We start from the raw sequence: 13,263 nt of genomic DNA on the forward strand, positions 1-13,263 counted from the left end.
CGTATGGGACCCGCCACCTTCACCTTAGCCATCTGTAATCCTAATCAGTATTCTGAATCAAAAATGAGACAACCAGATGAGAATTTTAAAAAGGATGGAGTATGAAAGTTGTAAATAATACAGGAGACCTTAATAAAGAATAAGTAATTTTATAACAAAATGTGTTTTTCTTATCACGTTTCCCTCACTAATACTGTGCAGTGGGTTTGTAACTTTAATCATTAAAGTTACTGATTAATCACTTACTTCTGAACAATATTTTGTATTTGGTTTTATGTTGTCTTTTCTTCAAATGTAGGGGATGAGGAGCTCTCCTTCCCTTTTACTACTGAGCCCAAATTACACACACATTTTTTATCTAGTGGACCTAAACTAGGATGCTCAGAAAAGAAAAAAAATTAAACTTGAAAAATAAGAACCACCCTGATCCCCCATCCTTTCGTTTCAAACCTGCTCTCCAATCTTCCCAGTTTTTCCTTAACTTACACTACCCATTCCTTATGTGCGCCTTTCCAGTTTTCTCTTCAATTTTTCTGATACTTCTTACACACAGTTTGCACCTATGCAGATTAAACTCAACTCATGCATCTCATTCTTCAACTGAATCACTAGTTTTGTCCAGATTTGAAGGCCTATGTTCTTCATGGTACCCTAGAAATGTTGAGACAGATAATAATGCACAGTTCTGATACTAATTTCTTAAGGATATGATTCCAATGTTGTAACTACACAATTAGCTATGTGACTCCTCCTGTTCTGCTTGTACTGAAAACAGTCTAGCATCTAGTTACTTTCTTCACTTACACACATTTTATTTTACTCAATAAAATGGTCTTCAGACTTGATCAAAAATGTATGAATTGATGACATTCTATGTCTCGTTACTTCTAATATCATTTTACAAGCGTATTAAAGGTAATGAAATCTATTAACATACTCACAGCATGATTAATGACATCAACGGAATGTCCTGAGAAACCTGTATCTCTTTCAGCAAGATGTAGGTCATCACGTAACCTGTCCATTTCTTGAACAAGCTGACAAACAGTAGCGCCAGTCCTAAATTTTCCCAGCAGCAGAAATGCTACTGCATTGGTAGACATGACTGCTGTGGAACAACTGGCATCTATAAAGTAAGAACAAATTTTAAAAAGTGTAGTTATTAAACAATAAATAAGATGGCAGTCCAGAACATCGTAAATCTACGAGCAAATAATTGCTTGCTTAAATATGTTCAGTAGTTGGGCTTATATTGGGGAAAGAGGAATAAGTGCAAATATAATTAAACTAGAACTTAAAAAGCTAATGCTTGCTTCTCTTTAATTGTATCCCACTAATATAACTGGGGGGAATGGTTCTGTCTACCTACAGCACCTAATCATGTCTCAGAGAAATTTTAATGAAATAAGTCTACCTGTACGACTAGCTGCAATGGGATCAGTACTGTTGTTGGACTAGCAGTTTGGAAAGACCAGACTAACATATATTGCCTGAAATGGGGCAGCAAGTTATTCATTAGTTAGATGGATGACTGCCTGGATGATTGACTGATCTGGCCTTGTAACATTAGACAATGTGGCCTCATTATTTTGGTACAGCAGAACGGGTGACAGCAAGGAGAAACTACAGCAGTTTTATTTTGCAAAAATAGACAGCCCACGTGCATCGTTTAACAATTGTAAATCCTCCTTGGTAAAATATTCCAGAGATAAAATTGCCCCCTTTTAGATCTCTGGACAGAAACTACTTGGATGGAATGCTGTCACAGGAAAAAACAAATCTGGTGTACTACTGATCAGAGTGTGGAATGTTAGAGGCCTCAACCATGTTGGTAAGTTAGATAGAAACAGACAGATTACAATTAGATGTTGTGGGAATTAATGAAGTGCAGTGGCAGGATGAACAACATTTCTGGTTGGGCATGTACAGGGTTAAAGATGCAAAATTAAACATGTCTATGTCTATCAATGAACAAGTAAATAGGAATGTATAAGATCTACCAAAATTAGCCGTATTGGCAGCTGAAAATAGAGAGGAGGAGGCACTGTCACAAATAATTATATGTGTCAGAAGTACGTCTACTTTTAGGTTACATGCCTCATTCTGATAGCCAGCTTTAAAAGAGATCCAGTAAAATGAAATGTCATAGACAATATAGTTTGCATACGTTTGGCACGATGCATCAGACTGTTTACAGGACTAAAATGCTAAGTTAATGATGATCTAGAATGTCAAAAGAAAGTCGATGTCCGAGCACAATGAATCCATACATTAAACATCGAGGACTATAAATTAGTAGCCTATTTTTGTAATGGTAATATGGAGAAAGGAGTAGTTGTCACGTATCTTAAAAACAACATCCAGTCCAAATCTATCGAGACAAGTCATTTCTGCTTGGATCAAGAACTGGGAGCCTTTATTTGTGAATACTGTACTAGAAAAGTCATTTACTATTATTACAGTATATAGATCTCCACACGCAGGTTTTCAAACATTTTCGAAGAAATTTGAGTAACTGATTCACCACTTAGCAAACAAAAGAAAGAAAATGATAACTATTGTGAAGCCATCATGCAACTGTATTGTGAATTTGTACTGAGAATGTTATGCAACCAGTTGTCAAATGTGTGACATTTTTACCACAACATTTCAGTAATACATTACTTCATTATCAAATGCTATAAAACAAGGTAACCAATTGATAAATCACAGTACTACACATACTGAGAACCACGAGGAAATACTTATATCAACCCGTAGCGTAACATACCTTAAAGCTTCTATGCCATTAGGCACTGTCAAAAGTAATATCCAGTGGCAAAGATGTATTGTCAAATATAAAACTCTTCCCAGAACATTACATGTTGGCATGTTATTCTCTCAAGGCACAATTGTAAATGAAAGACAGCCGGCACAACTATAAACTTTCCTGCAACACATATGTCACAGTCCCCCAGATATTCTACGAAAAGTTTTATGTTTGACAATGCATGTTTGGTGCTGGATTTTCTTTTAATGATGCCTAAAGACACAGAAGCTGTAAGGTATGCTATGCTACAAGATAATATAAATATTTCTATATGGTTGTCAGTATGTGTAGTATTACAATTTATGGATTAGTTTTCCAGCTTTATAGCACTTGATAGTTGGATAACACAAGGTCGAAACATGTTGAGATAAAAATATTACTCATTTGACAACTGGTGGCATAAGATTCTCAGTACCAGTTCATAACAAAGTTATACGATGGCTTCACAACAGATAATCTGGAACATACCAAGCCAGGCGCATGCTGTGTATACGTGTAAACAAGGCTGCTCAAGAGTGGAGTATCCGCAAGATATGAAAATTATTACTTCCAACACGGAAATATGTGAGGACGTACCCAGTCACCATGGTCTTTGTTTAAAATTATGAAAACAAAGTACATGAGGTAAATGAGAAGAAACTTTAAATTAAGATTCAAGGAGCATAATAATAAAAACGAAGGTTCATCGGCAGTGACTAAGCACCTCAAGAATGAGCAACATTTGTTGGGTAACATCACGCACAGCATGAAGGTATTGCACTTTGAGAGTAAAGGACAGTTGTCAAATTTAGAAAAAAAGAGGATTTTTTTTCTGTAAGAAAGGAATGCATCAGCATGTTAAATGATAAGACAGAAGTGCACATAGCATTTCTGGCTCCATTTAACTGATGCCCTCTTTGGGAAGCAACCACCAACTTATTCGGATAAGTGGCATTAGGTTTTATTTTTTTTATTGGGTTTTAGAATTTACTAGGATGCAACATATACACAGATTTTATGATAGATAGTAGCCCCACTGAGGGCTGTGACGTAGTGTTGCTGGAATGTACTATCTTTAGCACGTGAAAGTGTCTGGCCTTAGTTTAAAATTATGCCTTAAGAGTATAAAACACCAATATGAGATGTTCTAGGAAGAGTTTTATGTTTGAAAATGCATGTTTGCTGCTGGATTTTATTTTTGACAGTGCGTAATGGCATGGAAGCTTTGAGGTATGTTGTACTACAGGATGATACAAATATTTCTATACGATTGTCAGTACACGTTGTACTGCAATTTACTGATTGGTTTTATTGTTTTATAACACTTGATAATGGGTAATGTAGTCTCTAAAAACAGTGCGGTAAAAATATCACACAGCTGACAACTGTAGTGTAATGTTCTCAGTTCCAAAGCAAATGATAGTATTTGGCAATTTTAATATCAGTATTTTGAAAGATTTAAATGTATATAAAAGAAATTATTTGGAAATGTTATTCAATGCTTATCTAAGTTCCGTTGTTAATTTTCCCCACAAGAAAAATACAGGCAAGCAGTACACTAATAGGCAACACTTTATCAATAGGCAAACACTTAATCAACGATAATGGCATCTCTGATCATGACACCTTTTAACAGCTGAATTTCCAAGAAAATAATATAGCATGGCAGCAATAAGACGTCAACAACAGCCTTCAATTACAAAATGAAGACAAATATCATACCTACAAGGAACTGGAAATTATATGAAACGGTTGGGGCAAATACAGAAGTAGGACTGATTTCATATCTCAAGGAATACTGTATCTTAAGAAAAGTATTTAAATAAAAAGCTGCATAATGTCTGAAATAGTAATAATAATTCTGATAATAAGATTAAAGTTGGAAGTTATCAGGGATTAAATACAGGGCGTAAAATGTTTTGTACAGAAACCAGACGTCAGTTACAAGAGATAAGAGGGATTTTGAATCCAATATAACAACTTCTTCATGCTGACTATGTAGCTTAGGCTTCACTTTACTTCTGCCTCACCCCCATACTACAATGTCATCAATGGTGTCAATCACATCAGATGATGGATCTTTTCTTTTGGCTACATTTTCAAACTCACCCATCATTTTGACGAACAAGGAAAGTACAATAGTTCACTACCTTTCATACACAATTATCCCTGAATGAAAGTATATGTCCACCAAAATAAAAACATTTAATTAACATTCAAATCAGAGAGAGAGAGAGAGAGAGAGAGAGAGAGAGAGAGAGAGAGAGAGAGAAGAGAACCATACTCCAGTAGGTATATAAGAACACAGCCATAATCGAATGCAATGTTGCACCAAAATTTCATAAGAATCAGTTAAGATCATTCGGAGATTAAAAATTTTGAACACATGTACAATTACATCTTTATTTATATATGTGAAAAAGTTCTTTTGTACAAGATCGTAAACCTCCAAAGTTTTTCACCATTTGTTTTGAAACTCTGACAGAACATTGCATTCGAATAGGTGCTTGTTTTTATAGCCTATGTGACCCCCTGAGTTCAAGGACATCTTGTACGGTTCTGCTTTGAACATCAAGCATGAACCAGCCGCACCATGGATCACTGATGCATTGAACTGCAGTTCTGTCTCAAACGTCAAGCATGAATCAACTGTACGCCAGCTGCGCCACTTGCTGTCAGCATACTGAATCATAGTTTTGCACTGTCAGAACCACCACCGAATGCTGACATGCCTCCAAGTGCACTGATTAATAGGGTCAAGCTACGCCACTATCATTGTGGCACTAAAGCCCAGTCTTGTGGTTTGTACAGCTTGAGCATGTGTGTGCACTAGCTAACGTCATCACCGATGAAACCAAGTACAGTTATGTTGTCGCTGTGTTAAACAAAAACATGGCTGTGGAAGTACAGGGGATTTTGGCTTTACTACCAAGCACCGATCGGTACTCTACCATTAAGACTGCCTTAAGCAAGTGAAATTAGATAGCAGGATGATGAGCACTGCCAATCGTTATTATATTAGTGTAAAACACCTAGTTCTAAATCACAGTGTAGGCATCAAAGAAACCAGGGAGGCTTCACAACATTAATTCTGCCCAAAAACGTAACAGATTAAAACCGAGTGCAGAACAGGGATAAGAGCAGTGCTGTCACTAATGTTACAGAGACAGACGAAATATTTCTGTCTTTTCGAGGATCATCAAAACTAGTCTGTGCATTTCTGGATGACGAGGCTTCACTAGAATGTAATTTCTATGTTTGTATAACAATCACATCCGAGTTTTTATGAATTTCAAATGCTGAAAGAAATTTGTGGTCATATTACTAGATACAAGATATTTACTAAAGCTGAAATATTTCAGTTGCAAGCCATTTACTGAACACCTCTTTCACAAGCTAAGATGCAACTACAAAAATTATGCTTCAACTATGAACTTACCGAATAGGATATGCCTAGCAATACTTTCTACCAGCAACCTATGTTCTTCATCAACGAAGTCCGTACCATAAAGTGAAGTACTTGATGGAGCCGAATGGAAATTTTTGTTGCATTCTATGGTCAAGTTGTTTGCATTACCATCACTTGGACTCAGGTACTGATTATATGTGTTATCTCCAATGTTGTCAGAAAAGAATTTTGTTTTCTGCTTGTTAAGTGATTGGAATGACTGCACAAGTTCCTGCAAGAGCACATGTTATAAATACTCCAACAAATATTAAGTGTTCATTATTAATTAGTGAAAAATATCTCCAGTGTACTAGACAAACTGTGTAAATGAAATAACAATGAATTAGTACATATTTCTAGTTACAATATATTTTGAAATATAACTTCATCCAAACCTTGCTAACAGCCAAAAATTGTACCAAAGCAGGTATAACACAACAGGTCCATATACATAAACATTTTTGATGTTGACATTACAGGAACATGGTTGCTGGGATAAAAATCGAACCAAAATAAGTAAATCACAAGAAAAGAAAACTGTGCTGAACATGGAAACAATTTTGTGGAAACTAAACATGCTTTAAGTCTTTACATGAGTCAATTTGACAAGTTTCACTACATTCTAAAGTTGATTTATACATGTGTAACTTACGCATAACACTAAATATTTAGAAAGACACTGAATTTCAACCAACAGTTCACCTGAAAGGATGGCCATTGCCAAACGGTGGGAAAGAATACAGTTGAAAACCCACTGTGACCAGTCACTGTGGAGCACATCATTCTCAACTTCAATGGCCACTTTGCAACTCATTTCAAGTGGATCTCCATATCAATACCAGTTCCTTTGAATTATGCAAAGGACAATTTTCTTTATAATACATCATTCAATCCCACAATGCTCCCAACTATATTTCGCTAGCCTTTGTCCCACACCCACGATTACTGCTCCCCTCATTCCCCTCGCTCCACCTCATCAATCTATACTCACTCTCCCTCCACTACAGTCTCTCTCTTCTTCTGTCCTGTCTCCCCCATCCAATCCACCATTTCTCCACTTCAAAATGCACTATCTTCAACCCCCCATGGCTGCATCAAAACAAGATCATCAGTATTTTATTCCTATCCCATTCCTTTACTGCCTCTACTTCCCTATCCACAGCAACTCTTTTCTCTGTCTCTCTATGCCTTCCTCCCCTACCTGCTTTCTTTACTCCCTCTACTGTTTCACTCAAGTAAATCCCAGCCAAAATGCACCACCAGGACAATGTAGCAGGGAGAGAGAGAGAGAGAGAGAGAGAGAGAGAGAGAGAGAGAGAACACTGTATTAGTTAACTCTGCAAAATTATATACAGCCTTTGGTTATCTTTACTCTTTCTGTTATTTACATTAATTTGAACCAATGTGACATATGTGCAGAGCTTTACAACAGTATATTAAATTTTCTACAGAGATGTCAGCAGTTCTGCCTTAGGTCAGCCCTGAATACTGTTCATTTTCCCCACTTCATCACTGTGTGAGAAAACTGTTCCCATACTGGCATCCAAGTACCACTACTTACATGACTATTAAAAAAAACACAGGATACTGCAAGCAAAAAAGTATTTCTGTAGCCCTATCACTATCAACAGTATGGAGATGACTTGTTTTCTCACACTGTTATAGCTGGTAAGACACTTCGTATCCTACATCAAAGCAAAATAAAAACAACAGTCAATGGAGCAGTGTCACTGAATTTAGCCAAACAACTTTAAAAAATTAAGCAATCTTCTTTCTCAAGTAAAACATAACGGCTGTCATTTTCTGGGAAGGAAAGGGTGTTGCTTTCATTGATTTCAACAATTACAGCTGACATATTCTGCAAAATTTTCAGTAATCTGATATGTGGCATCCAAAGTCAACAGTCTGGGAAATTATTACCTCAGACAGACCAGTCAATGAGGTCTTATATATTTCAGTACTATTACACATGCTTCAACATGAAATACATTTTTATCATGCTGTACAGTCCTAGTTTTATAATTCAGGAACATTTTGATAAAGTTACTGTCTCTAAGCCTAATTATTTATTTCATTTCTTTAGTTGCTAAAATTTCTGTACTAAGAGATTGGTTTCCAGACATTAAATTCTCAAACAAAATTCATAGTTCACATTCATACTCTCAGCCTTTAATTCTCATTGTTTTCATCACATTTGTGACTGCATTCAATTCATTTGCAGTTTTCCACTAAGTTTAAGTTTTCTTTTATTAAGGGACAAAGAAAGACAAATGCACCGTCGCAGAGTACACAAGTAACAGCATTTTCAATGTTTTCCAACACTTTTGTGATTGATTTTTTTTAATTTTTTTATATTTTTTTTGCTAGTTAAATATGGTTTTTCAAAATATCCTACACAAGTTACAATAGTTACTGTAGCTATCAAAGATGTGTATCACAGAGGAAAAAGAAGAGGAGGAATTGAAATGACAAGTTAGATTTAAAATGTTGAGAATGACTGTGTAAAATCAAACCACAATATTAAAACTGACGCTTCGCTAGTGTTATGGTGTTAATGTAGTTAGCACAATGCGATGGCTGTTATCATTAAAAAGGTTCTATGTGGGAACATTGGTGCAACATTAGAAGGTAACCAGGGACATCAGTGGTGTTCACAATATTCTATGGGGCTATGTCCAAAGGCCAACTGAAAACAATATATCAACAAATATGACCTTAAAAGTACTGCTAACAGATACATAACAATGTAGAAAATACTAGCCTGGCTTTTGGAATTGTTATTTCTCTCTTCATGGACAGAAATAAAGCTGCTGGGGAAGGGAAGAAAGGAGTGACCTACAAGTGCTTTCCCTTCTTCCCAAGGTCTGCCCCCTATCCTCCCCAAAGAATGAACTAACAACCAAAAACTAGGACAGTTTTCTGTATTTTTATATGTGATTTTTGGCAGTAAAGCAAGCTTTGAATCCTAGTTAATGCAGACTCGAGCCTGGACACATAACCAAAAAATGCAGATAATCCAAAATAAACATGTCTTTATTGGAAACTGCTATTTTACTGTGTTCACAAAACATGTTACATGTCACATCTGAAAGCACGCAACATAACTAATGTGATACTAACTGGAAACTGCCAGATTTATCACAAAAAACATGAGCTGCATCTTTGTTAGCACCAAGTTTCTTGCCATGAACAGCTATTTCTTGAATCTTGCAGCTATGTTTAAATCGAGTCACCCATCCTGAGGAGCTGTCAAGTTTGCTTTCAATCTTTAGAATCCATGGAACTTCCCCGGTTTTCACCATTAATGTGAGGCATGATGGCAGAACTCCTTCTGCCTTCCGCCCTCTTCTGCTGTTTCATCTACTTTCACATAAGTTAAAATTTTCAGGCACTTATGAATGATACCTTTGCTCTATCTGTCATTTTTCTACCCCATACAAACCATTTAGCAATTCAGCAACAATGAAAAATATCAGTTAATAGTCACTGTCAGTGATCCGTTACAGAAGCTATTTTTGAGATTTGTCAGCAGCCAGAAAAGTATGATCAACACTGCATTCCTTCTGGCAATGTTTAACAGTATGCTTTCATTTCATTCCAACACAAAGCAAGAATTCTGAAGGGAAATGTCCCTGGAGAAAACTAAATTCTCTGCTTTTAATCTCAGCTTTAAGGGAGTGGCAATTATTATTCTTCAGATTTTACAGATATGGCTAGGCAAACTTATACAATAAATCAGCCATGGAAACATTAAAAGGACACAGTTTATGCCATTACCTGATGGGAAACAAGGAAAAATATTTCAAGAACGTTCAATAACAGGATTGGGGCCTGCATTATCTTCAGGCAGTAAAACATTCATCACAATGTTCCAATGTGCAGCACATGTACACTGCATATTTTAGTATTACAAAAATATACAGATGAATTCTACCAAATACAGCACTGCAGCTTCTGAAGTACTGAAATTGAGACTGCGTTGTGCAATGTGCATTTGTCGCCAATCATAGATCATGTCACAACATCTCACCTGCCAATGACAACAAATATACAGAGCATAGGACATGTGATGACGACAGCCAATAACAACATCACTGTTAAGTAGTGTGAACACACAAGTATGAGAAGGTAATGGTTTAAATTAATATACATACAGTATAGTTACACGAAAAGCTAAGCATGTAATATTGGTTGGGGGGGGGGGGGGGGGGAGAGAGAGAGAGAGAGAGAGAGAGAGAGAGAGAGAGAGAGAGAGAGAGAGAACCGAGCGTGAAGCTAGGCAGGATACTAAGAACACAGCTTATATTGCACCAGCTGAATATTTCTGACAAGCACGACTACAAATTTCATGGGTTACCTGGTTGATATTCTGTTGAGCACTTCAACTTTTCCATAGAAAATAACTACACTTTTTGCCAAGTGGCTGATCCTCATAGTGTAAAGTTCTGAATGAAAGTCAAATGCTCCGCGATTTGAAGAAAAATCAATCTCACATGAAACATAATTCATTTGTGTAAAAGGAAATTTACTCTGAAAGTAATGCTACTCAAACCACCACTTTTAATATTTTTCTGCAACCTGTTAGAAATGTATGAACAGTTGTGACAGCACGCTTGTCGAAAACAGTTTGTTGGTATGAAGCATTGCATAGTCTCCGTCCTAAAGCATTTGACACATTTTGCTGTTGGCTAACACGTTTGTGCACTGAGTCATAATTGATGCCTCATTTTTCCAACTAAAGTTTTATTTTGGTGTTATTCTCTTATTTCTGTTTTATTGCTGCAGTATTACTCTGCAATAAAGGTCCAAAATGAAATTTTTGTTAGAATACAAATACCAGTCAAAATTACAAAAATTTAACTGAAAACCAAAACAATACAAAATTACCCTGATTTTCCCAGATTTCTCACAGTGCATACACCCTGTCTAGATAATAACAAAATGTATACTGGAGAACACAATATGACCGCAACACTGGATGACAATCATCTTTTGTCTGCATGGCTGTAATGGACCATACAGTTTTATTCATTGTGCTGTCTCAATGATGGACACTGCAGTGGTTGTAGACCTGCCTGTGTAACACACACACCATGTACAGTTCTACAAATCTTCATCAATTATGTAACAGAATGTACCTAATGTACATGCATTCCAGTAACATTTATGCTTTATGGTGATGTAATATGCACAAAAGTTAGAATATTTTAGTCATAAAAGAATATTTCAGGCCAACAAAAAGGATTACTGAATCCACTTTTGTACAACACTTTAACAATTATTGTCTTCATATGCTGTCAGAGGTGTTTTTTTATGAACTCACTGTCTGAATAGCAATCAGACTGTTAGATGTTAAGAGGCACATATTGTAGTGTTGGCAGAAGAGCCAACACTGTGTTGCAAGAGGAGGCCGAAATGCACGCGTCAACTCACGCAGGTGGCGCTAGGTCTGAAACAGGATACGTAATGAATGCTATAAAGAAAAGTACGTAGCTGCTGGAATACTTAACTTTAATCCATCATTTGTATACAGCATTCTTGATGACACAAGTGAGACTCTCTCTAGAAATGGTTAATGGTGCCTCGCTAGGTCGTAGCCATGGACTTAGCTGAAGACTATTCTAACTGTCTCTCGGCAAATGAGAGAAAGGCTTCGTCAGTGTAGTCGCTAGCAAAGTCGTCCGTACAACTGGGGCGAGTGCTAGTACGTCTCTCAAGACCTGCCGTGTGGTGGCGCTCGGTCTGCAATTACTGACAGTGGCGACACGCGGGTCCGACATGTACTAATGGACCGCGGCCGATTTAAAGCTACCACCTAGCAAGTGTGGTGTCTGGCGGTGACACCACACATATCATTACTGAAAGTCATGCTCAGTTCTCATCATTCAACATGTGCTGCCTTTTAAGTAAATATTTCTCTACACATTCACTATCTTTGTGCTTCATGACTTTTTTTATTCAGGTACCATGACAAACAGAAAATGTCTGCCAGATCAAAAGCCTCTCTCAATGTTCAGCAAATCCACATTCACTCATTAACACAATGTGGTCTGTAGATCTTGTTTTAAAGGAGAGCCCTTTGTTCACCAGGTGCAAGTCTTTCGATTTGACACCACCTCGGCGACTTGCGCATTAATGGGACTGAAATGATGATGATTAGGACAACACAACACCCAGTCCCTGAACGTAGAAAATCACCGACCCAGCCAGGAATCGAACCCGGGCCCTTAGGATTGACATTCCGTCGTGCTGACCACTCAGCTACCAGGGGTGGACAAAGAGCCCTCATACATGTGTAATTACTAAATAAGTAATTAACAGAAAGGCATAGTAGCCAGAAGTAGCATCTGCAGAATACACTAATAACTAGGTGTAATTAATGTTAGTCTGCTTATTTCATTAAAAAGGGTGTCATTTGTGCTCTGAATGTACAAATGGTATTTGATGGACTGTATCTTACTGAACATTATGACGCAGATTTTTTTGTTTCACTATTGGGAGTGACGCAAGGTGGATTCTTGTGTCTTCATACCCTCGTTTATTAATCTGTGACAGAAACTGGTAATGTTACAGAATATTCCCTGTATTACCAATGTCTTTAACTAGGTGTAATTAATGTTAGTCTGTTTATTTCATTACAAAGGGTGTCATTTGTGCTCTGAATGTGCAAATGGTATCTGATGGACTGTATCTTACTGAACATTATGATGCAGATTTTTTTGTTTCACTATTGGGAGTGACACAAAGTGGATGCTTGTGTCTTCTGACCCTCGTTTATTAATCTGTGATAGAAATTGATAATGTTACAGAATATTCCCTGTATTACCAATGTCTTCCCACCTGAGTGAAGGCAGATGAATATACGAGGTTTGAATGAGAAGTAATGCCTCCACCTTCATTAATTGGGTTCGGATGGGAATATTTTAATAAATCAAACGCAGAAATAATCCTTAGAATGTGATCTTTAATTACCAATATTCATTTTTCCACATAATCACCAGCCAATTGGATACATTTCTGCCAACGA

At 36.9% G+C, this 13,263-nt stretch overlaps 1 protein-coding gene and 1 long non-coding RNA gene across 6 annotated transcripts in view; one reads left to right on the top strand and one right to left on the bottom strand.

The window, feature by feature from the left end:
- LOC126177135 (glycerol-3-phosphate acyltransferase 1, mitochondrial) overlaps nucleotides 1–13,263 on the bottom strand; it is a 406,498-nt gene that overhangs the window by 76,745 nt on the left and 316,490 nt on the right. For all 5 annotated transcript variants that reach the window (XM_049924403.1, XM_049924404.1, XM_049924402.1 and 2 more), the window contains 2 exons: nucleotides 6,228–6,468; nucleotides 942–1,126 (listed from right to left, as the gene is read on the bottom strand). In XM_049924403.1, coding sequence (XP_049780360.1) covers nucleotides 942–1,126; nucleotides 6,228–6,468 — 426 coding nt within the window. The remainder of the gene's footprint in view (nucleotides 1–941; nucleotides 1,127–6,227; nucleotides 6,469–13,263) is intronic.
- The window catches only part of LOC126177137 (uncharacterized), a 92,695-nt gene that overhangs the window by 7,064 nt on the left and 72,368 nt on the right, over nucleotides 1–13,263 (top strand). The window lies entirely within an intron of this gene.

This window comes from Schistocerca cancellata, chromosome 3 (assembly GCF_023864275.1).
Source record: "Schistocerca cancellata isolate TAMUIC-IGC-003103 chromosome 3, iqSchCanc2.1, whole genome shotgun sequence".
Classification (NCBI taxonomy): domain Eukaryota; kingdom Metazoa; phylum Arthropoda; class Insecta; order Orthoptera; family Acrididae; genus Schistocerca; species Schistocerca cancellata.